Here is a 25,088-nt window from a genome sequence, read left to right as displayed (position 1 = left end):
GATTGATGATGGTTTGAAGTAATAAAAAGAGAATATGAAATGCAAAAGAGGAAATGGAATCAAGAACAAAAGAAATGCAAGTTTTTCAGCTTTGACACCTTGTGTTATTTCAGCTATATCTTGAGTTACAAGGATTGGATTGAGGTGATTCTTGTACCATTTTGAAGCTAAGAGATACATCTACATTTGGTATGAAAATATCAAAGTCCAGTTTATCGTTTTTCTTGTCAAAATGTCAAAATACAGAAGTGCAACTTTGTTGTCGAAAGCTGAAATAGAGCTCTGAACAGTTGAGGGTATTTTGGTCATTTCTCAGTCTATATAACTCAAAGTAGTACAACTTTCATGTTCTATACAAGAGTTACTTCGACCTCCATCATTGAGAAAATAGCAGTTGAAGTGGTGCTAAATGCACAGAAACAAAAACGCGAGCTATCCATACGCGACCTAAAGCCGCGTATTCTTGAGGTCGCATATTCTCTTCTGTTTTCTGCAACTTGCTCATCAATTTACCCTGCTTTCACACAACTTTTCCAACTCAATTCTAGCTATCAATGTTGGCTGTATCCGATAAAGAAAAGTGTGAAAAGTTGGAAAGACAACTCATGGGAGTTTCAAGAGTCAAAAATAACAACTAGAAACCACTTATTTGGCTCTTGAATCCTCTATAAATAGAGGCCTTTGGAGAACATTTTAAAAAACTTTGGAAGGCTAGAGAAACTCCACAAAAATATAGTCTTCACTAGAATTTCCTTAGTTCATTAGTTGGAGTAGTATAGTATAAGTAGTGTAGTTTATCCATCTTGTATTTGTAGTTAGATTTGGATGAAGATTGAGGAGCAAGGATGGAGAGTTTTAAGGTCATGTGACAAAGGTGACATTTCTCCTATAACTTTTTCTTTTGTATTTGATTTCATGTTTAACTATAATACAAGTTCGGTGTTTGTTATCATGTTTAGTTAAAGTTTATGCTTAGAGTTATGGATGAACTTGCTATATCTTGTTAGTAATGTTTAATTGATTATTTCACGATATTATTTTTAACAAGTTATTTATCACTTTTGTTTTTCTAATCATGATTTACTGGGCATTAGTTGTGATTATCTTAAGGTGTTAAGTTTGCAATGAGAATTGAAATTTAACACTAGTTCAAGGAAGTGATAAACTAGGAAGTACACTTGCGAGAGTAGAGGTGCACCTATATGGCTTTAGTGACTTGTTTCATGTAATTTCATATAAGAAATGAGGTTGTAGTTAATTCATAACCACAAGAGTAGGTATGGTTTAGTTATAAGTATAGTTGATTTACTACGAGAGTAGGTTTCACATACATTAGGAAATTACACCATAACTAACCAAGATAAAAGCATTCACTTACCTGGTAATCTCACTAGCGAGGGTAATAAGGAATTCCATACCTCTAGGAGCTTTTTAGTGTTAATTTTATTGCTTTTACTTCATGTTTATAGTCTAAATAATAAAGGAGTTCAAAAATTACAGGTAATTGAAAATCTTCTTTATGGGATCGATTCTAAATACTCTATACTTGTTCACGACCTGTATCTTTGCAGAAAAATCGCGTGTAGGGTATTTATGATGTTATAAATGTAAAATTTAATTGTGGCAGAGCTAAATCGAGTTTGAAAGTTTATTAAGATAAACTTTCATTTATATTTAGTTTAATTAGTTGGTGAACTAAGTTTAAATGAATTATTATTGAGTCGAACTCAATTTAGTATTGAATAGCCTCTTTCATAGCCATGGAATTAAGTTGAGAATAACATTTAGCAATAGTTGAGAGTAAGATGCACTTGTTTGTTTCTTGTAGGAATATTACTATTGGGCATTAGTTAGTGGAGGATAGCGCTATAAATCAATCAAGCCCTTAATGAATAGTTCAGAGTAAAATCATTAAGTGTTTGACTCGAGTTCAAATATTGATGAGTTCGAGCTCGAATTCAAACAAAAATTAAATCTTATTTAAGGTCTCGAAATCGAATTCAAATTTGTACACGTACAACTTCTTAAGGCATGAATAAATTTTTATATTTTTATTTAAAAACTTTTTATTACTATTGTATATAATATCATACAATTATATTTTACCATAGATTTTTATATAAATGTGTTATAGATAAAAAATTTTCAATAAATATCGAACTTCATTGAACTCAAACTTATTAAATATTAAATCCAATCGAGCTTAAGTTTAAAATTTAATCTTGTGATTCGAGCTCGAGTCCTAAGGTCAGAGTCGAGTATGACAGCTTAAAAGTTCGATTCCAGTTGAATCATCTATTGCTCTGGCGGAGTATTTAGTGGAGCATTCACAAACACTGGCGAAACGAGTTAGCCTTAGGAAGCCAGCCGCGTGGCTCATGATTTTCAAATGCACCCGCCAATTCTCTCTCACTCCCCACCTTCGTACCATTACCGCGTGTCCCCTTTCGCTTCCGTCGCCGTCGCGGTCGCGGTCGCCACCGCCACCACCACCACCACCGAAGCCTACGAGCTTATCCAATCTGGCAGATCAATGCCTTTGCATGCACCAGCTCAAGCAAATCCACGCCCAAATGATCATCACCGGTCGCATCCGCGATGACAACTACGCGGCCAGCCGCTTGCTCGCCTTCTGCTCCCTGTCGGATGATGGAGACCTTAATCATGCTTTCAAAATATTCTCTAGCATCCAACAACCGAATTCTTTCATGTGGAATACTCTGATCAGAGCGCTAGCTAGCAGCCCAACGCCTCAGAGATCTTTGTCTCTCTTTGTTCAAATGCGAAGGCTCTGCATTGCTCCCGGTAAACACACCTTCCCTTTTGTTCTCAAGGCCTGTTCTAACTTAAAATCTTTGTGTGCGTCTACTCAAATCCACGTCAACATTTTGAAGTTTGGGCTAGACTCGGATTTGCACGTGGCTAATGGCTTGATCAGGGCTTACTCTGTTTCCGGCTGTTTGAGCCATGCCCGAAAATTGTTCGACCAAGTGTCTGTGAGAAATGTGAGCATTTGGACTACGATGATAAGCGGGTATGCACAATCTGATTGTGGCAGCGAGGCAATTCAATTGTTTCATGCAATGATCACCCATGGCTTTGAGCCCAATGGAGTTACTTTGGCTTCAGTATTGTCGGCTTGTGCTCAGTCTGGTGGTTTGGAATTGGGAGGACAGATTCATTCTTATATGCAGGAAAAAAGGATTGAATTGGGAGTCATTCTTGGGACGGCACTAGTTAATATGTATGCTAGGAATGGAGCGTTTGTGCAGGCACGCCAGTGTTTTGCTACTATGCAAGAAAGGAACATAGCAACTTGGAATTCAATGATATGTGGATTGGCTGTTCATGGCCATGCTAAAGAAGCCCTGGATTTCTTTAAGAAGCTGGAGCAAGAGAAGGTGAGACCGAGTGATATTACATTTATTGGAGTCTTGTCAGCATGCTGCCATGCTGGATTGTTTGATTTTGGTGGGAGAATTTTCCATTCTATGAGCAGGGTGTATGGGATTCAGCCTAAGATAGAGCACTATAGTTGCATGGTTGACCTTCTTGGCCGAAGTGGGAAGTTACTGGAGGCTGAGGAGCTAATAAAAGGAATGAAATGGAAAGCCGATGTAGTGATTTGGGGAGCCCTGTTGACAGCTTGCAAGAACTTCAAGAATACTGATGTTTCTGAAAGGGTAGGAAAGGAAATTCTTGCTTTGGATCCACATAACCATGGGGTTTATGTTGTCTTGTCTAACATGTATGCAGAGGCTGGCAGATGGGAAGATGTGGTAAAGCTGAGGAAGTTTATGAAGGAAGGACGTATGAAGAAAACACCCGGGTGGAGCCTAGTGGATGGCGCTACTTGATCTTGTATGCATGTTTGATTGCTGGGCAAGCTTTAATTGCATTCTCCACCATGATGAGGATCAGAATCGTGCAAGGAGATCATGATTGTAAGATTTTAGTTTCACTCCAAAAGATGACGTCGAGGAAATTCAGATCTGAACATGTTGCCACATTGGCGAATTTGAAGGATGGATAATTTTTTACTTAGAAGTGCAGTTTGTAGTCCATCAATGCTGGATAAAAGTCCTAGGTCTAGAAAGTGGTCAAGTCATAGCAAGTATGAAGAGAAATGGCTTTTTTTGGTTCACAAGTTGACCACTCTTTAGGTCTGTGGTTAGGGATGGATCTTTTTCTTTTGAAAGGCAGAGAAGCACACTTCTATCTACATTCTGCAAGCATGTTGCAAGAGTCATAGTTGCAGGAACCCTGTTAGAATTTAGTGAATTCTACATGTTTTGTTGCTGAAGTGGATCAAGTCAAAACTGACAAAGTCTAAATGTATATACATTGAATCAGCAGACAAGAAGCTCAACGATAATTACGTTGATCCTGCATCCCTTCAGGATATTGCAAAGTAAGTCTATTTGTCTTTTAGTTGTGTTTTGGGTTGTCTGCTTTGTCATGTTTTGGGTTGTCTGCTTGGGACATTAAGCTCTGAAAATTGCATTATCAGTGCGAATATGTTATAATTAGACATTGCCAGTCTATGTTACCTAAACTCTTCATTTGTCCCCAAAGTACCGTGTCGACACGACACTGGTGCTGGTATGGGATATGCGTCCGACACTTTGAAGAATTTTTGGACACTTTTGACTTTTGTGAGGTCTGATGTTGAAGCAAGAAGAGAAGACCTGAGTGAGAAAACTCATAGATATAGAAGACTTGTTGCATTGGAGTCCTTATTACACTAGAATCCTTTTGAGCTATGACTTGTTGGTTACTTTAGAATTCTCCAATCCTTAGTGAGCTATGACTTGTATGTTGGCTGCAGTGTATAATTCTTATATTTACTAGAAATTTTGCCGCACCCATGTGCCTGTGTCTGAGTCTTTAGAAGTGTCCCCGTATCCTAATTTTAGGTGGTTGACAAATTAGACACTATGACACATACCCGAATTTGACACCCATACTCAAGACCGAGAAACATAGTTGCCAGTTCTTGAAACATTTATGGGTTGAAAAGACATTTTTGCTGTCAAACTTACTTACGTCTGGTCGCTTTCTAAATCTAAAAATAGGAGGATCTTCTATTTGAACGGATTTGGATGTAGCACAGTGATCTAAGGTCTTTGATCTGCATATTGAAAACCTGGTCCGATTCTCTACCTCTCCATACCCTTCATTGCTTTGCCCTTTCAGTTCTTTCTAGTAAAAAAGCTCCTGTTTGTCCATGGATTTTAAAACTAGTATTTCCAGCCTTCAGATCCTAAAATTTGTCCAGATGACTGAATTTTAAAGGGTCAAGGTCCAAGGAGGGTTTTTCTTATACAACTAATGTTGTATAGCGTTCATGTTTGTTGCTTCTATAGCCTTTGAGGTGGTAGTGTGCTCTTGGATATTTCCTAAGAGTGACACATTGGTTTGGATTGCAAAACCAATGCATCCTGATATCTTCTTGTATTTGTACAGTCAAATTGCTCGTGCGGAAGGCCCCTGTGCACCGAACAGAGATTACCTTTTCCAACTTCAAAAGGAGCTTACTTATATAGGTATTTGCTTTTACTTAAAGCTACAACAGACGTGTCTATTCTTTGCTGATTTGATTTTTTTCTCTATGTCAAGAGACATGTAGATCTTGTAACTCTATTTTTCTACTGATTGTATTTTATTATTCTCCATATGGTAGGATGTGAAGATAGACATTTCATTGGCATGGCAAATGAAGTGAGAAACAATCTTTCAGGGGCGAAATTGACTTCTTCATGATACTATGGTTAACAAAGATGAAGAACTCAAAGATGAAGATCTCGGCTTTCAATTACAAATTATCTACAACAACTAGTTGCAGTTAGCCTCTAATGGCAATGGATAAGCTCATTGCAACTTAACCCTGAACATGTCAAATGCTCTATGTTTATTTATACATACAGTTCATTGTCATTTTATTCTCAAACATTATTTCTGTTGGCTAAAACTCACTTATTGCAATCGACATGGAGTTCAAAGTAAAGTGAACTTAATTTCCTGGGAATTTGCTCAACTATTCGTTTGGTAGAGTTCAGCAGATATGAGTAGTGTTTTGAAGCAACGGTCACCGATTACCCTCAATTTGAGAATGCCTAATAGGAACTTCTCTCTCTCTCTCTCTTGTAAGTGAAAAATTTTGAATCCAAGACTTCTTATATAAAATCCCTCCTACCTTACCATCCAACTCAACACCCTCCTATAGAAACTTTTGTTATTGGGGGCCCAAGTCTTAATTTCAAGAATATTTTTCTACAGTTTTGCTGGGCAACTTCTGATAGACTGGAATGTCAAAAAACCCAAAAAAAGGGCCATTTGGAGGGCCTTATAGACTCATTACATAGCAATTAACCAAAGCGTTCCAATGCTCATTACATCACATTTTAAAACTTTTAGAAAGCGTACAACAACAAAAACTTTTGCAAAGTTTTGCTTTAATACCTGGGAAAAGTCACGATTTCACTAGAAAACCTCAAAAAAAAAAAAAAAAAAAGTTGTCCCGACTCCTATGGGGCACTCTAACCCTATATTACATTCAAGAAGTTAGAGGTCTTGTACCATGTCACTATAGTATATGCACATGCTGCCTAAACTTTTCCATCACCACTCAAATCTTCCTTCATCTCCATATATTTCTGGAGGGCTTGTTGAAGAAGGGAAAAAAGCGAATAAGGATGCAAGTAAACTATGCGAGTTTGTGCAGTTTTTACTATGGAAAAGAGTAGTATATATAACAATGATCCTATAGAAAGGTCTGTTAAGAAATTGGGTTAATTTCTTTTACGCAAGTTTTTTATTTGTGTAGAAGTAATTAGTTTCCTAATTGATTTTAGTTACTTGAAATAGTAGGCAAGAAATTTCCTATTTTATTTAGAATTAGAAGTTATTTCCTATTTTGTACAAGTCTAGGAATTAGTACTGGTTTCCTATTATTATTTATGTTTTAACCAAATAATGTTCTCTATAAATAGGTGGGCTGGAATACTACATAAGGGAACACAAGAGCACACAAGGGCGACATGTAGCCTTATACATTGGGTGGTGAGAGAGGATTTTTGGGAGATGAGAGATGGTAAACAAGGGTTGGATTTGGATTCAAATTTTATTCTTGTATAGAGTTTTTCTCTCATAATAAAGAATGGGTTTCTCTCCGTGGACATAGACTCAATGGTGGAGTCAAATCACGTTAAATATTGTGTGTCGTTTATCTTTCATGCTTGTGATTTGTTTGTCATTAAATTGTTGTGTACTTGATATCTCAATAGTTGTTTGTTCCGCGGTTGGATCCTAACAAGTGGTATCAGAGTTTGATTGCGAAACTGAGCTGCTCACAAGCACTTGGATTTGTGACGATCCCACCTGTCCCTAGGGCGTATCCAAGAGTTTGGCGAATCGTCTACCCAACTCTCGTCAGGACTCACTACATCCACTACAATTAATTTTCAAAATAACCGTTCAAACCTCCATATAAGCACTGGAGTTCTACAATTCAACCAATAATTCAAGGTTAATTACAAACCAAAAGTGAATGTAAGATACGACATCAAATGTCTAAAATATGTTTTATGTATCCAAAGTACAAATACAAGAGGGTTATACACACTAGTTCACGCTTATTTGCTCCGGACCTTCACTCCTGTAAGGAAAACAAACTAAATGAACGAGCTAAAAGACCAGTGAGGTTTTCAAACAATCTTTCAAGTAGTTAAATCATGGACATATTACCTTTAACAATAACCAATCAAGGAAAACATTTAGAGCATTCAAGTAACAATAACATATTCAGTAGAAGGATACGTGCTCACTTGATGCCATTCATCCATTCAGTCATTCAGCCTCTTCCTTATACCCCCGACATTTGAAAATATTTGAAAATAAAACCTCCAACAGTGATCATTTCATTCATTTCATTTCATTCACTGACCAGTACTCCAACTGATTTCATGGTCACACTCGAGTATACCAAAATAGTGACCCAGGGTCACCAACCTATCCGACCGAGTCCGCTTCTGGCTTGAATAGGCTAGCAACAAAGTAACATCCCAATTCAGCTAATGCGATAAAGTACACATGGTTTACATTCATGCACAAATAACATTCAATCATTTAATCATTGAAAATTCACATTCACTTAGATCGAGTGCAATAAAGTACACATTTGTCCATTCAAAATCTATTTAACAATCATTGGAAAGCATGTAACACTCATTCACAAATATTCAACATAGTTACTTATTGCACAAACATGCAAGGAACACTTACCACTTGATTACAATCGTTTCACTTCAACCCTGGTTCGTCCTCTTGGACAGGCTCAAATCCAGTAGACATGTAATCCATCAAGAGTTAAGCCACTTAAAGCCAAGATGATGAGATATGAGATTCGAAATTTCACTTAGCAACTACAGAAATTACAGGTTTAACCCTAATATTAGAAGACCAAAACAGCCATTGTTTCTTATTTAAATCAAGTTCTTATCATGCATGCTAAGGTTAACACATCACTAAGTTTTTCAAATTAAAATATACAGGATTTAACTAAAGAAAGTTAGGTTTAAAATCCAGAAAAGTTTTCTAAAGTTTTCCTAAGTCCCACTCAATCCATTTGACAAAATTCTCAGCTTTAGTTACATTTTTTGAAAAGGTATAACTTGAGTTCCGTAGGCCAAAAAATTACAAAACTTACATCGTTAGAAAATAGACTCGAAGCACTAACAGGCTTTAGAAGACATCTTCATGAAATTTAGCTCATAGATTAGTCAAATTTTAGTTTAAAACTCACTGCTATCACAAGTGTAGAAACAGAATAGTCATTTTTTCAAGAAACTTTACAGATTTGTTGGCATTTATAGAAATTGAACCAAACTCTGAAGTTGGAAGGTCTATGAGTTTAGTTTCAAATGCAAGAAACGGAACTCAATTCCAACTTTTCTATATGAAGTTATAGCCAATTTTCCAAAACTGCACAGAACTTGTGCGAAAATTTCTAGATTTCTAACAACTTGAGAAAATGAAACTTTTCTTAACAAAATCTCACTCCCTTGACTCAAATTCAGCACACATATGAAGAGTAAGGTTTTAACAAATGTCTTGAGCAAAAGTATTTCAAAATCACCACAAAATGGAAACTCAAGCTCTCCCTTACTCAATCTACCAATCAAACAAACATTTTTCCAGCAACTTGCCCCAAATTTCTCTATTTAAACCTCCAATTTTCAACCCTATTTCCATGACAAATACGCACTAAATCATGGTTAACACCTCACGAGGCATATGACATAGATTCTTGGCAAAGAAATCCATCACAATTCTACATACATATAAAGATTCAAGTAACTACATCAAGGCAGGAATTTTGCCTCTCAAATCTGGAAATTTGCATACCAAGACTAAAAATCACATATCAAAACTTAAAATTTCATATCAAAAATAGAACATCTCTTATTGTGAGAACCCGTGGATTTTCTTATTTTCTAGACTTTTTTTTTTAAATTGCATGCCTTTTTATATTTTCTTTATCAGGAAAATTTTCTAGATAATTTTTATGAGTAAATATAGTTCTAAAATTATTTTTCAAGTATTAATTAGTTTTTGAGAAATTAAGAGCATATACCGGTTGTGGGACCCACTAGTGCGGTAAGTTTGATAAAATGCGGCCAATTAGGTTAAGTTATATAGACAGAGATTATATTACATGGTATTATGAGCCAATTAGAGGATGCATAGAGGGATTAACCTTGGAAGACAAAAGGATAAGCTCAAACAAAAAGGGGTGACAAGTGTCACCTTGTGACTTGAGGATGGTTTGACCAACTTTCTTACTTTACCATTTAACCAAAAAATTGACTAAAAACATCTTCATTTTTTCCTCCCCTTGGCCGAATTTCTTGAGCAAAGAAAGAGAAAAAAATCTCCAACTTTCTTCTTCTTAATCTTGCCCAATCTCACAACTTAACCGTATATACTCCAAAACTCTCCATAAAATCCCTTTGCTAAGTGGTATTGAAGTAGTTGGTGGAGTGATTTGGCAAGAGGAAGTGCTAAGTTGCTATCTTTCTTAAGTTGTAAGGTGAGTTGTGAAGAAATCCTCTCTTTGTTCTTAATAGTGGTAAATTAGTGGCATTGGTGGCAAAATAAGATGATTTATGGTGTGTTTATGGTTGGAAGTGAAGCTTTGATGAATTTTATATTTATTCTTGATTTTTCTGTTTTTATATGTTTTATATTGTGTGGCCATGGATGATGGCTTGGGATAGTCTAGAATGAAGCTATAGTGCGTAAATTGTAGCTAAATGCGGAAAATTTCCATGTTGTGCAGAAAATTCCAGATTAGGGTTTCAATTTCCCCTATTCTGTCCGGTACTTTTACCCCTAGTTAGAGGCCAAATTGGCCTTAGTATAAAACATAAAAATTGTAGATAATGATGTTTTATAGTTTTCTACAAAATTTCAACCCAATCGGAGCAACATAGCCTATGAAAAGACTGAAATACCCCTGCTGCCCTGTTTCTGTCCGAAACTGATAATCAGCTTCTGTAATTGGTTAGTTTGACCGGGACTACTACTCATTTGGTTGTCCATGTCTCCTTAAGAATTATAGCCTTGTATCTTAGCTTTCAAATGGCTTTCGAATTACCTGAATCGGAGTTGTGTGTGCTGAGATATGATTGAATGAATCAGGACTGCTAGTTGAATTTCACAGTGAGTTTCGAACTGGAAAATCTGGGGTTATTTTGGTAACTTTGACCTAGTTAGGATGAGAACTGGACTAAGTAGTCTTCATCAATGTTATAACCCTCTGTCTTAGATTCGAAACGGTATAACTTTCAATTCAATCCAATAAGCGTAGTTTCCGTTATGTTCGATACGATAAGTAGCGGTGAATCTGCCTTTTTGGTTCCTTAGCTTAAAGCTTATTTCCGGTAATTTTCCTAGCTAAATCTTGTACTTGGATGACTTTGAGCCTATTAAACGGCTGTTGTGATGAATTTATATTGTATATGACTTTGGGATTGATTGAGAAAAATAATGAAACCATAAGTGGCTGAAAAATAGGTAAATACAAAGGGCATGCTGCCCAAATTTACACTCGAGAATTAGGTAACGATTTGAGAGCAAATACCATATGAACCATCTAGGATATTTGCGTCCTCTTTTATCGAGGTATATAAGGTCGAATCTGGTCGAAACTTGTACACTTGGAAAAAATGAAATTTACGACCAATAGAAATACATTTTCTTCATTTCTTCGACTCAAATGGATATTTCAAAGTTTTACGAGCGAGCATGAGTTTTTCAAATATTTTACTCATGTCCTTTGGTTTAAATGTACTCTTTTCACTTCCAAAATCATATGTCCAAAATACTAGTAGTATTTGAATTGTTTTCGATTCACCTAACTTTTGCTGGAAGAACTGTAATATTTTCTCTTGATTAATCTTAGGGTTCATCGGTGATTGAAAGTGTTACTCGGAAAGATATTCTGGACGTTATTTCGCCTTAATTGGTGAGTGTACCACTCCCTTGAATTGTTGTTTGATTGGTTCATCTATACTTGAAATGTGTGACATGGATAACTATGAACTCTGTTATTCCGAATGAGACGAGAGTGTATTTTATCACACTCGTTCTCTTGCCTGAACTGAATGAACTGGAATCTCTTACCTGTACTTGTTATGAATTTGAACTTGTTACTTGCGCTTGTTATGAGATCATTTGGAAGTGTGTCCAACGATTTTCCTGTTAACTTGAGCTTAACCTCATGCGGAGTTAATTAAATCGAGCCAGCAAGGGTTTGGTCGAGATAATTGACAATCCATGGGTGCCTGTTCCTGGGGAATCTTTGGGTATTAAGACTCTCGATTCCGGTATACTCGAGTATTACCATTCCTGTTCCTTTTGGCGTTCGGGCCCGATAAGGGGTATCTTTGGTGAACGGGATTTTGGCGTTAAAGTGGTGTTCTACGGGACTGGTTCCTTCATTTGAACGTTGACGGAGGGTCAATGAGGCTGGATCAAGTATTGCTACGGGGATTTGGCTCCTGAGAGCCACCTGTATCCTTTACATTATGGTGTTATTTTATCTCTTGTATTTGATGTGAATATGTGCCTTTAAAGTGATTTTCATGAGTTCTACTGTTCCTACCGTTTATACTTTTGGTACCTCATTGAGCTTTTATCTCACCCCGTCCCGTTATCCTTGTTTTCCTTACAGGGAACCATCTTTTGGACCAATGATCATTTTGAAGAATGAATAGAGCTTGTATAAACACCCTTTTGTATAGCTCCGTGGAAATTGGAAACCCTAAATGTATCTTAATACAATGTTTCCTTTTGGTTTGTAAACATACTGCTATGTATATTTTGAAGTGTTTCCTCATGTTTATGTGATATATATTTGAGCATGTACAATCTCTCATGTTAAACAAAGTGTACTGGTACTAGGATGGATTGTGACGTAGCAGCGGCTCTTCCATTTCGTTTTGATTTTCGTGGGAACGCTATACCAAAGATTGATTGTATCTTTTACTTCGGCTCATTTGGTTCTGAATGTTACCTTTTGAAGTTCTTTTGAGCGTTTGGAAGGGTTTATGTCTGTTCCGGATCCGTAGTCCCGGCGAAAGCTGGGCAGGCGGTCCGCCAAACTCTTTGGTTCGCCTTAGGGTGAGGTGGAGCTGTCACAGGTGGTATCAGAGCCGCTTCGTGTGGTCTTTGCGCGGAATAAGTTTGGGGGGAAGTGGTGTTGTGGTCTCGCTCATGTGAATGAGTGTAAGGGACTAAGTACTCTTTTGAGCATAAGTTAGGAATCACGGTGTATTATAGGGTTCAAAACATTATTCTGGTACTTGGAGACTATAGATAAGTATGTCTGGTAGGAATTACAAATGTAGATGATTTACTCTTGGGACTGGCCAGCTCGAGTGGTGAATTATTTTATTTTGGATTCTTGTGCCTGAATACGAAAAGGGATGAAAGCCTAGGTTAGAAATGACTTGGGCGAATTAGAAATCTGATTCTACGGAACTTGATATGATGTGTTAGGGTATCATTAAGGATGATTGACCCTGCCTAGGGATGATTGTGGACGGAGCCTAGAGAGAAAAAGCTGTTGGTTGGTCTTTTGTGTACCATTGGCCTAGTTAGTATATAGTTCTTTTGATGACTTTCATGTGATTCCTTCTGCTTGTATCGGACTGACTGTTACTGAGTGATTTATCTGCTAAAGATATGCTATATGTATATTGTCTGCTTTTATCACTTGTACTTGCATACTTTGTTTTAATATGGTATTCGCGCTTCAACCCTAGACTGGTTAAGTCAAATGGAAGGTACTCGTAGTGGACGGGGTCGGGGGCGTGGAACCTCAAATGAAGGAGAAAATCGGGAACCAACACCTGGATCTAATCCTGAACCTGGAATGGATCGTAGCATTCAGGTGGCTGCTGCTATCCAATGTATGACTGACCTTTTGGCTCACGTAGTAGAACATCAGGGCCAAAATCCTAGTCATCAGCTGGAAAACCCTGGTAATCACATAGAGGGTAAGGATAAAGCCCCCGAAAGATTTCAGAAGTTCTCGCCACCGAAATTCCTGGGAGGACCAGACCCTGCCGTGGCCGAGAGATGGCTAGAGAAGATGATTGATATATTTGCCACGTTACATTATACTGAGGAGCGACAGGTCACATTTGCTGTCTTCCAACTGGAGGGAGCAGCCCGTTCTTGGTGGAATATCATAAGACTGAAATGGAAAAGAGGACAAACCCCAAGGACGTGGCTGAATTTCATGAGAGAGTTCAACACGAAATATTTTCCATCTCTGATTCAGGAAAAGAAAGAAGATGAGTTCATTAGGCTCCGTCAGAGAACTCAAACCGTCGCCGAACATGAGAGTCAGTTCACCAGGTTGTCCAAGTTCGCTCCCGAGTTAATTGTGACTGAGCAAAGGAGGATAAGGCGTTTTGTCCATGGATTAAACGTTGAAATTCAGAAGGACCTGGCTGTAGCCCAACTCAATACCTTTAGTGATGCGGTGGAGAAAGCTCAACGAGTTGAAAGTGCGAGATTTCAAGTTAGAAACTTTCAAACTAAGAAAGGGGATTTCCTGGAAGTAGCTCAGAGCAAGGGGATAAGGGTACGCCTCTTAAGATTGGAAGGGGAAACGGGGGAGTACAATTACCGAGGATGTCAAGTGGTGCCTCACAGAGAGGCCCAGTCTCCGCTTCCCGTGGTCCCTGCGGGTACTGTGGGAAGCCGAATCACACAGAGAATGTCTGCTGGAAGAAAGGAAGAAAGTGTCTGCGTTTTGGGAGCGCAGATTATCAAATCGCAAGTTGCCCAGGCCGATCTCGAGAAGGGAGTAGGAGCCAACAGCCAACTACGACCAACCCTGACCAGTCGAAGGGGGGCAAGAATGGATCGAAAGTGTCAGCTCGGGTGTACTCCTTAGAACAACATCAAATCTCTGACCCATTAAAGGACGTGAAAGATAAGATTCTGGTATTCCACCGTTTGCCCATTAGAATGGTGTATCAGAATTACAATTTGGGAAGGAAGAAGAAACTATACCAAATAATTCAATGAGCCTGCCCAGTGAAGGGGTACAGATTGGTTAACTAAGTATGATGCTCAATTTGATTGTGAGAAGGAAGTAGTAAAATTTTTGTATCCCGGAGAAGGCGATGATAAGGAATTTCGAGGACGAAATTCTTTTAAGGGAGAGAGAGTGTGAGAACCCGTGGATTTTCTTATTTTCTAGACTTTATTTTTTTTAATTGCATGCCTTTTTGTATTTTCTTTATTAGAAAAATTTTCTAGATAATTTTTATGAGTAAATATAGTTCTAAATTATTTTTCTAGTATTAATTAGTTTTTGATAAATTAAGAGCGTATACCGGTTGTGGGCCCACTAGTGCGGTAAGTTTGATAAAATGCGGCCAATTAGGTTAAGTTATATAGACAGAGATTATATTACATGGTATTATGAGCCAATTAGAGGATGCATAGAGGGATTAACCTTGGAAGACAAAAGGATAAGCTCAAACAACCAGGGGTGACAAGTGTCACCTTGTGACTTGAAGATGGTTTGACCAACTTTCTTACTTTACCATTTAACCAAAAAATTGACTAAAAACATCTTCATTTTTTCCTCCCCTTGGCCGATCTTCTTGAGAAAAGAAAGAGAAAAAAAATCTCCAACTTCCTTCTTCTTAATCTTGCCCAATCTCACAACTTAATCGTTTATACTCCAAAACTCTCCATAAAATCCCTTTGCAAAGTGGTATTGAAGTAGTTGGTGGAGTGATTTGGCAAGAGAAAGTGCTAAGTTGCTATCTTTCTTAAGTTGTAAGGTGAGTTGTGAAGAAATCCTCTCTTTGTTCTTAATAGTGGTAAATTAGTGGCATTGGTGGCTAAATAAGATGATTCATTGTGTGTTTATGGTTGGAAGTGAAACTTTGATGAATTTTATATTTATTCTTGATTTTTCTATTTTTATAGGTTTTATTTTGTGTGGCCAAGGATGATGGCTTGGAATAGTTTATAATGAAACTATAGTGCGTAAATTGTAGCTAAATGCGGAAAATTTCCATATTGTGCGGAAAATTCCAGATTAGGGTTTCAATTTCCCCTATTCTGCCCGGTACTGTTACCCCTAGTTAGAGGCCAAATTGGCCTTAGTATAAAATATAAAAGTTGTAGAGAATGATGGTTTATAGTTTTCTACAAAATTTCAGCCCAATCGGAGCAACATAGCTTATGAAAAGACTGAAATACCCCTGCTGCCCTGTTTCTGTCCGAAACTGATAATCAGCTTCTGTAATTGGTCAGTTTCACCGGGAATACTACTGATTTGGTTGTCAATGTCTCCCTAAGATTTATATCCTTGTATCTTAGCTTTCAAATGGCTTTGGAATTACCTGAATCGGAGTAGTGTGTTCTGAGATATGATTGAATGAATCAGGACTGCTAGTTGAATTTCACAGTGAGCTTCGAACTGGAAAATCTGGGGTTATTTTGGTAACTTTGACCTAGTTAGGATGAGAACTGGACTAAGTAGTCTTCATCAAGGTTATAACCCTCTGTCTTAGCTTCGAAACGGTATAACTTTCACTTCAATCCAATAAGCGTAGTTTCGGTTATGTCTGATACGCTAAGTAGCGGTGAATCTGCCTTTTTGGTTCCTTAGCTTAAAGCTTATTTCCGGTCATTTTCCTAGCTAAATCTTGTACTTGGATGACTTTGAGCCTATTCAACGGCTGTTGTGATGAATTTATATTGTATATGATTTTGGGATTGATTGAGAAAAATAATGAAGCCATAAGTGGCTGGAAAATAGATAAATACAAAGGGCATGCTGCCCAAATTTACACTCGAGAATTAGGTAACGATTTGAGAGCAAATACCATATGAACTATCTAGGATATTTGCGTCCTCTTTTATCGAGGAATATAAGGTCGAATCTGGCCGAAACTTGTACACTTGGAAAAAATGAAATTTACGAAATACGTTTTCTTCATTTCTTTGAGTCAAATGGATATTTCAAAGTTTTACGAGCGAGCATGAGTTTTTCAAATATTTTACTCATTTCCTTTGGTTTAAATGTACTCTTTTCACTTCCAAAATCATATGTCCAAAATACTAGTTGTATTTGAATTGTTTTCGATTCACATAACTTTTGCTGGAGGAACTGTAATATTTTCTCTTGATTAACCTTAGGGTTCATCGGTGATTGAAAGTGTTACTCGGAAAGATATTCTGGACGTTAATTCGCCTTAATAGGTGAGTGTACCACTCCCCTGAATTGTTGTTTGATTGGTTCATCTATACTTGAAATGTGTGACATGGATAACTATGAACTCTGTTATTCTGAATGAGACGAGAGTGTACTTTATCACACTCGTTCTCTTTCCAGAACTGAATGAACTGGAATCTCTTACCTGTACTTGTTATGAACTTGAACTTGTTACTTGCGCTTGTTATGAGATCGTTTGGAAGTGTGTCCAACGATTTTCATGTTAACTTGAGCTCAACCTCATGGGGAGTTAATTAAATCGAGCCAGCAAGGCCTTGGTCGAGATAATTGACAATCCATGGGTGCCTGTTCCTGGGGAATCTTTGGGAATTAAGACTCTCGATTCCGGTATACTCGAGTATTACCATTCCTGTTCCTTTTGGCGTTCGGGCCCGATAAGGGGTATCTTTGGTGAACGGGATTTTGGCGTTAAAGTGGTGTTCTACTGGACTGGTTCCTTCATTTGAACGTTGACGGAGGTCAATGAGGCTGGATCAAGTATTGCCGCGAGGATTTGGCTCCTGAGAGCCACCTGTATCCTTTACATTGTGGTGCTCTTTTATCTCTTGTATTTGATGTGACTATGTGCCTTAAAAGTGATTTTCATGAGTTCTACTGTTCCTACCGTTTATACTTTTGGTAACTCATTGAGCTTTTAACTCACCCCGTCCCGTTATCCTTGTTTTCCTTACAGGGAACCATCTTTTGGACCAATGATCATTTTGAAGAATGAATAGAGCTTGTATAAACACCCTTTTGTATAGCTCCGTGAAAATTGGAAACCCTAAATGTATCTTAATACAATGTTTCCTTTTGATTTGTAAACTTACTACTATGTATATTTTGAAGTGTTTCTTCATGTTTATGTGACATATATTTGGGCATGTACATTCTCTCATGTTAAACAAAGTGTACTGGTACTAGGATGGATTGTGACGTTGCAGCGGCTCTTCCATTTCGTTTTGATTTTCGTGGGAACGCTATACCAAAGATTGATTGTATCTTTTACTTTGGCTCATTTGGTTCTGAATGTTACCTTTTGAAGTTCTTTTGAGCGTTTGGAAGGGTTTATGTCTGTTCCGGATCCGTAGTCCAGGCGAGTGCTGGGCAGGCGGTCCGCCAAATTCTTTGGTTCGCCTTAGGGTGAGGTGGAGTTGTCACAGGTGGTATCAGAACCGGTTCGCGTGGTCTCTGCGCGGAGTGAGCTTGGGCGAAGTGGTGTTGTGGTCTCGCTCATGTGAATGAGTGTAAGGGACTAAGTACTCTTTTGAGCATAAGGTAGGAATCACGGTGTATTATAGGGTTCGAAACATTATTCTGGTACTTGGAGACTATAGATACGAATGTCTGGTATGAATTACAAATGTAGATGATTTACTCTTGGGACTGGCCAACTCGAGTGGTGAATTATCTTATTTTGGATTCTTGTGCCTGAATACGAAAAGGGATGAAAGCCTAGGTTAGAAATGACTTGGGCGAATTAGAAATCTGATTCTACGGAACTTGATATGATGTGTTAGGGTATCATTAAGGATGATTGACCCTGCCTAGGGATGATTGTGGACGGAGCCTAGAGAGAAAAAGCTGTTGGTTGGTCTCTTGTGTACCATTGGCCTAGTTAGTATATAGTTCTTTTGCTGACTTTCATGCGATTCCTTCTGCTTGTATCGGACTGACTGTTACTGAGTGATTTATCTGCTAAAGATATGTTATATGTATTATTCTGCTTTTATCACTTGTACCTACATACTTTATTTTAATATGGTATTCGCGCTTCAAACCGAGACTGGTGAAGTCAAATGGAGGGTACTCGTAGTGGACGGGGTCGGGGGCGTGGAACCTCAAATGGAGGAGAAAATCGGGAACCAACTCCTGGATCTAATCCTGAACATGGAATGGATCCTAGCATTCAGGTGGCTGCTGCTATCCAACGTATGACTGACCTTTTGGCTCACGTGGTAAAACATCAGGGCCAAAATCTTAATCATCAGCCGGGAAACCCTGGTAATCACATAGAGGGTGAGGATAAATCCCTCGAAAGATTTCAGAAGTTCTCGCCACCGAAATTCCTGGGAGGACCAGACCCTGACGTGGCCGAGAGATGGCTGGAGAAGATGATTGATATATTTGCCGCGTTACATTATACTGAGGTGCGACAGGTCACATTTGCTGTCTTCCAACTGGAGGGAGCAGCCCGTTCTTGGTGGAATATCATAAGACTGAAATGGAAAAGAGGACAAACCCCAAGGACGTGGCTGAATTTCATGAGAGAGTTCAACACGAAATATTTTCCATCTCTGATTCAGGAAAAGAAAGAAGATGAGTTCATTAGGCTCCGTCAGAGAACTCAAACCGTCGCCGAACATGAGAGTCAGTTCAGCAGGTTGTCCAAGTTCGCTCCCGAGTTAATTGTGACTGAGCAAAGGAGGATAAGGCGTTTTGTCCATGGATTAAACGTTGAAATTCAGAAGGACCTGGCTGTAGCCCAACTCAATACCTTTAGTGATGCGGTGGAGAAAGCTCAACGAGTTGAAAGTGCGAGATTTCAAGTTAGAAACTTTCAAACTAAGAAAGGGGATTTCCTGGAAGTAGCTCAGAGCAAGGGGATAAGGGTACGCCTCTTAAGATTGGAAGGGGAAACGGGGGAGTACAATTACCGAGGATGTCAAGTGGTGCCTCACAGAGAGGCCCAGTCTCCGCTTCCCGTGGTCCCTGCGGGTACTGTGGGAAGCCGAATCACACAGAGAATGTCTGCTGGAAGAAAGGAAGAAAGTGTCTGCGTTTTGGGAGCGCAGATTATCAAATCGCAAGTTGCCCAGGCCGATCTCGAGAAGGGAGTAGGAGCCAACAGCCAACTACGACCAACCCTGACCAGTCGAAGGGGGGCAAGAATGGATCGAAAGTGTCAGCTCGGGTGTACTCCTTAGAACAACATCAAATCTCTGACCCATTAAAGGACGTGGAAGGTAAGATTCTTCTATTCCACCGTTTGCCCATTAGAATGGTGTATCAGAATTACAATTTGGGAAGGAAGAAGAAACTATACCAAAGAATTCAATGAGCCTGCCCAGTGAAGGGGTACAGATTGGTTAGTTTAGTATGATGCTCAATTTGATTGTGAGAAGGAAGTAGTAAAATTTTTGTATCCCGGAGAAGGCGATGATAAGGAATTTCGAGGACGAAATTCTTTTAAGGGGGAGAGAGTGTGAGAACCCGTGGATTTTCTTATTTTCTAGACTTTATTTTTTTTAATTGCATGCCTTTTTTATATTTTCTTTATTAGGAAAATTTTCTAGATAATTTTTATGAGTAAATATAGTTCTAAAATTATTTTTCTAGTATTAATTAGTTTTTGAGAAATTAAGAGCGTATACCGGTTGTGGGCCCACTAGTGCGGTAAGTTTGATAAAATGCGGCCAATTAGGTTAAGTTATATAGACAGAGATTATATTACATGGTATTATGAGCCAATTAGAGGATGCATAGAGGGATTAACCTTGGAAGACAAAAGGATAAGCTCAAACAAAAAGGGGTGACAAGTGTCACCTTGTGACTTGAGGATGGTTTCACCAACTTTCTTACTTTACCATTTAACCAAAAAATTGACTAAAAACATCTTCATTTTTCCCCCACTTGGCCGAACTTCTTGAGAAAAGAAAGAGAAAAAAAATCTCCAACTTCCTTCTTCTTAATCTTGTCCAATCTCACAAGTTAACCGTTTATACTCCAAAACTCTCCATAAAATCCCTTTGCTAAGTGGTATTGAAGTAGTTGGTGGAGTGATTTGGCAAGAGAAAGTGCTAAGTTGCTATCTTTCTTAAGTTGTAAGGTGAGTTGTGAAGAAATCCTCTCTTTGTTCTTAATAGTGGTAAATTAGTGGCATTGGTGGCTAAATAAGATGATTCATTGTGTGTTTATGGTTGGAAGTGAAACTTTGATGAATTTTATATTTATTCTTGATTTTTCTGTTTTTATAGGTTTTATATTGTGTGGCCATGGATGATGGCTTGGAATAGTCTAGAATGAAGCTATAGTGCGTAAATTGTAGCTAAATGCGGAAAATTTCCATGTTGTGCGGAAAATTCCAGATTACGGTTTCAATTTTCCCTATTCTGCCCGGTACTGTTACCCCTAGTTAGAGGCCAAATTGGCCTTAGTATAAAACATAAAAGTTGTAGAGAATGATGTTTTATAGTTTTTTACAAAATTTCAGCCCAATCGGAGCAACATAGCCTATGAAAAGACTGAAATACCCCTGCTGCCCTGTTTCTGTCCGAAACTGATAATCAGCTTCTGTAATTGGTTAGTTTGACCTAGAATACTACTGATTTGGTTGTCAATGTCTCTTAAGAATTATAGCCTTGTATCTTAGCTTTCAAATGGCTTTCGAATTACCTGAATCGGAGTTGTGTGTGCTGAGATATGATTGAATGAATCAGGACTGCTAGTTGAATTTCACAGTGAGCTTCGAACTGGAAAATCTGGGGTTATTTTGGTAACTTTGACCTAGTTAGGATGAGAACTGGACTAAGTAGTCTTCATCAAAGTTATCACCCTCTGTCTTAGCTTCGAAACGGTATAACTTTCACTTCAATCCAATAAGCGTAGTTTCGGTTATGTCCGATACGCTAAGTAGCGGTGAATCTGCCTTTTTGGTTCCTTAGCTTAAAGCTTATTTCCGGTCATTTTCCTAGCTAAATCTTGTACTTGGATGACTTTGAGCCTATTAAATGGCTGTTGTGATGAATTTATATTGTATATGACTTTGGGATTGATTGAGGAAAATAATGAAGGCATAAGTGGCTGGAAAATAGGTAAATACAAAGGGCATGCTGCCCAAATTTACGCTCGAGAATTAGGTAACGATTTGAGAGAAAATACCATATGAACCATCTAGGATATTTGCGTCCTCTTTTATCGAGGTATATAAGGTCGAATCTGGCCGAAACTTGTACACTTGGAAAAAATGAAATTTATGACTAATAGAAATACGTTTTCTTCATTTCTTCGACTCAAATGGATATTTCAAAGTTTTACGAGCGAGCATGAGTTTTTCAAATATTTTACTCATTTCCTTTGGTTTAAATGTACTCTTTTCACTTCCAAAATCATATGTCCAAAATACTAGTTGTATTTGAATTGTTTTCGATTCACCTAACTTTTGCTGGAGGAACTGTAATATTTTCTCTTGATTAACCTTAGGGTTCATCGGTGATTGAAAGTGTTACTCGGAAAGATATTCTGGACATTATTTCGCCTTAATAGGTGAGTGTACCACTCCCCTGAATTGTTGTTTGATTCGTTCATCTATACTTGAAATGTGTGACATGGATAACTATGAACTCTGTTATTCTGAATGAGACGAGAGTGTACTTTATCACACTCGTTCTCTTGCCTGAACTGAATGAACTGGAATCTCTTACCTGTACTTGTTATGAACTTGAACTTGTTACTTGCGCTTGTTATGAGATCGTTTGGAAATGTGTCCAACGATTTTCCTGTTAACTTGAGCTCAACCTCATGGGGAGTTAATTAAATCGAGCCAGTAAGGGCTTGGTCGAGGTAATTGACAATCCATGGGTGCCTGTTCCAGGGAAATCTTTGGGTATTAAGACTCTCGATTCCGGTATATTCGAGTATTACCATTCCTGTTCCTGTTTGGCATTCGGGCCCGGTAAGAGATATCTTTGGTGAACGGGATTTTGGCGTTAAAGTGGTGTTCTACGGGACTGGTTCCTTCATTTGAACATTGACGGAGGGTCAACGAGGCTGGTTCAAGTATTGCCGCGGGGATTTGGCTCTTGAGAGCCACCTGTATCCTTTACATTGTGGTGTTCTTTCATCTCTTGTATTTGATGTGAATATGTGCCTTAAAAGTGATTTTCATGAGTTCTACTGTTCCTACCGTTTATACTTTTGGTACCTCATTGAGCTTTTAACTCATCCCGTCCCGTTATCCTTGTTTTCCTTATAAGGAACCATCTTTTGGACCAATGATCATTTTGAAGAATGAATAGAGCTTGTATAAATACCTTTTTGTATGGCTCCGTGGAAGTTGGAAACCCTAAATGTATCTTAATACAATGTTTCCTTTTGATTTGTAAACTTACTACTATGTATATTTTGAAGTGTTTTCTCATGTTTATGTGACATATATTTGGGCATGTACATTCTCTCATGTTAAACAAAGTGTATTGGTACTGGGATGGATTGTGACGTAGCAGCGGCTCTTCCATTTCGTTTTGATTTTCGTGGGAACACTGTACCAAAGATTGATTGTATCTTTTACTTTGGCTCATTTGGTTCTGAATGTTATCTTTTGAAATTCTTTTGAGCGTTTGGAAGGGTTTATGTCTGTTCCGGATCCGTAGTCCCGGCGAGAGTTGGACAGGCGGTCCGCCAAACCCTTTGGTTCGCCTTTGGGTAAGGTGGGGCTGTCACACTTATGAAAGCTGAAAATTCATCTCAAAGCTGAAAATTCAACATTAAAGCTGAAAATTGATCAAACCCTACCAAAATCATAAAATTACCATAAACATGCTTCCTTTAGCTTCAATCATGACAGATCTTGCATAAATCCCGAAAAACAATTAAAAAGAGATGTTTTCTAAAAATTTACCTCAAAACTCCAAGGTGACAAACAATTCAAGAGTTTTCTTCCTCCAAAACTCCACCAAAAGCTTTCCTTCAAATTTACCTCAAGGTTCATCGGAGTGGATTAGGGTTGGTTTTTGAATTTTTCACAAATCAAACAATGAAATCGAGCTTAAATTGAAGTTTTTTCTCTCTTCTCTCTCTCTCTTAGGTTCGGCCAACAAGGAGAAAAAAATGAGGAGTTTTTGGCTAATTTTTGGAAGATAAACACAAGACTTCTCTTGGTCCAAGTCTTGGTCAAAACTTCATGGATGCGCGACATTTGTCAAGGCAAGGTTAATGCCTATCTCTTTGTCTCTTGATTTGTCTCTAATAACTAATCTAACTTGTGTTCCTCCAATTCACTCTTAACTCTTCTAATTACATAATTTCTCTAGAACCATACCCATTCTCGTCCACCAAATATAATGCGTATATCTCACTAGTCGGTCAAACTACCATAATATTTTACAAAACTTAACATGCACCAAATTATAAAAGGAAAAACAGAAAATTCTTGATTTAACCTTTAAAATCACCATAAAATTAAGGCTAGTAAATAGGCAAGTAAAGTAAAATAAAAGAAAATATAAATTAGCTTTTTCAAAAATAAAAGAAAATATAAAATAATTTTTGGGTCCTCACACTCTCTCCCCCTTAAGAAAATTTCGTTCTTGAAATTCTAATCTTCATATGATTCTGGAACGGGTTGTTGATCAGTAGCATATACCCTCGCTGGTACCCTGGATTGGTTTCCTCCTTCCTAGATCTGTCTCAGAGTAGTTCTATCCATTTGTTGTACGTTCGACCCTCTTTGCTGCTTTCTCGAGCAGTTGTTAATTTGATGGTCTGTATTCCCACAAACCAAACACTTTTGCCGCTTCACCCAGCATTTATCCTCAGTGTGATTTGTCTTCCCATAGTATCCACAAGCCAAGCGAGGAGCCACTATTTGGCCTTATCGAGGAATTCTCTTTTGTTGCCCTTTTCCTACCTGATTTCCTCTTGTAGAACCTTCTTTAGTGTCCATGGTGGGTAAAGTGATAGGTTCCCTCTTCTAGCTTTGGTAGGTAATACGTTGTCTCTAGGTTCCTCAAACTTACTGCTTGGCGCACTCCTTTTCCGTATTTCAAAAGATTTTACTTGCGTCATCGCATTCTCGACCCTCTGGGTTTTCTCAAGAGATTCCGTAAATGTATTGACTTGAGTCACCACTAGAGCCTTCTGCATTTCTACATTCAATCCCTGTATGAACCATCTTACTCTCCTTTGCTCCATAACCAATAGTTCAGGAGCAAATTTGAACAATTTAGTAAACTAAGTTTCGTACTCAAATACACTTAAAACTCCCTGACGTAGCTTGATAAAATCGCCTCCCTCTTCTCTTAGACTAGAGGTGGAAGGTATATCTCATTAAATTCTCTTGTAAGGTTAACCTAGGCCCACACTATCTGTTCTCTTTTCCACTTAATCCTAATGACGTTCCACCATATCCGGGCCAGTCCCTCAAATTAAAAGACTGTAAAAGTCAGCTGCCTTTCCTCCGTATAATGCAAGGGTACAAAAATATTAATCATTGTTTCTAACTAGTTCTCAACTACTTCCGGGTCAGCCCTCCAAAGAATTTTGGTGGAGAATGTAG

General features: G+C 38.2%; 1 protein-coding gene across 1 annotated transcript; it reads left to right on the top strand.

Annotated features, from left to right (window-relative positions):
• Window positions 1-2,291: 2,291 nt before the first annotated feature.
• Window positions 2,292-6,020, top strand: LOC113712122 (pentatricopeptide repeat-containing protein At5g56310-like). The gene is made up of 3 exons (XM_027235412.2): window positions 2,292-4,411; window positions 5,467-5,546; window positions 5,684-6,020. Exon 1 carries the CDS (start codon window positions 2,379-2,381, stop codon window positions 3,855-3,857), a length of 1,479 nt encoding a protein of 492 aa, XP_027091213.1. The 5' UTR covers window positions 2,292-2,378; the 3' UTR covers window positions 3,858-4,411; window positions 5,467-5,546; window positions 5,684-6,020.
• The last annotated feature ends 19,068 nt before the right edge of the window (window positions 6,021-25,088 follow it).

This window comes from Coffea arabica, chromosome 10e, assembly GCF_036785885.1.
Source record: "Coffea arabica cultivar ET-39 chromosome 10e, Coffea Arabica ET-39 HiFi, whole genome shotgun sequence".
Classification (NCBI taxonomy): Eukaryota; Viridiplantae; Streptophyta; class Magnoliopsida; order Gentianales; family Rubiaceae; genus Coffea; species Coffea arabica.
Note: the sequence above shows the minus strand (reverse complement) of the source record. Positions and strands in the feature narration are given on the sequence as shown.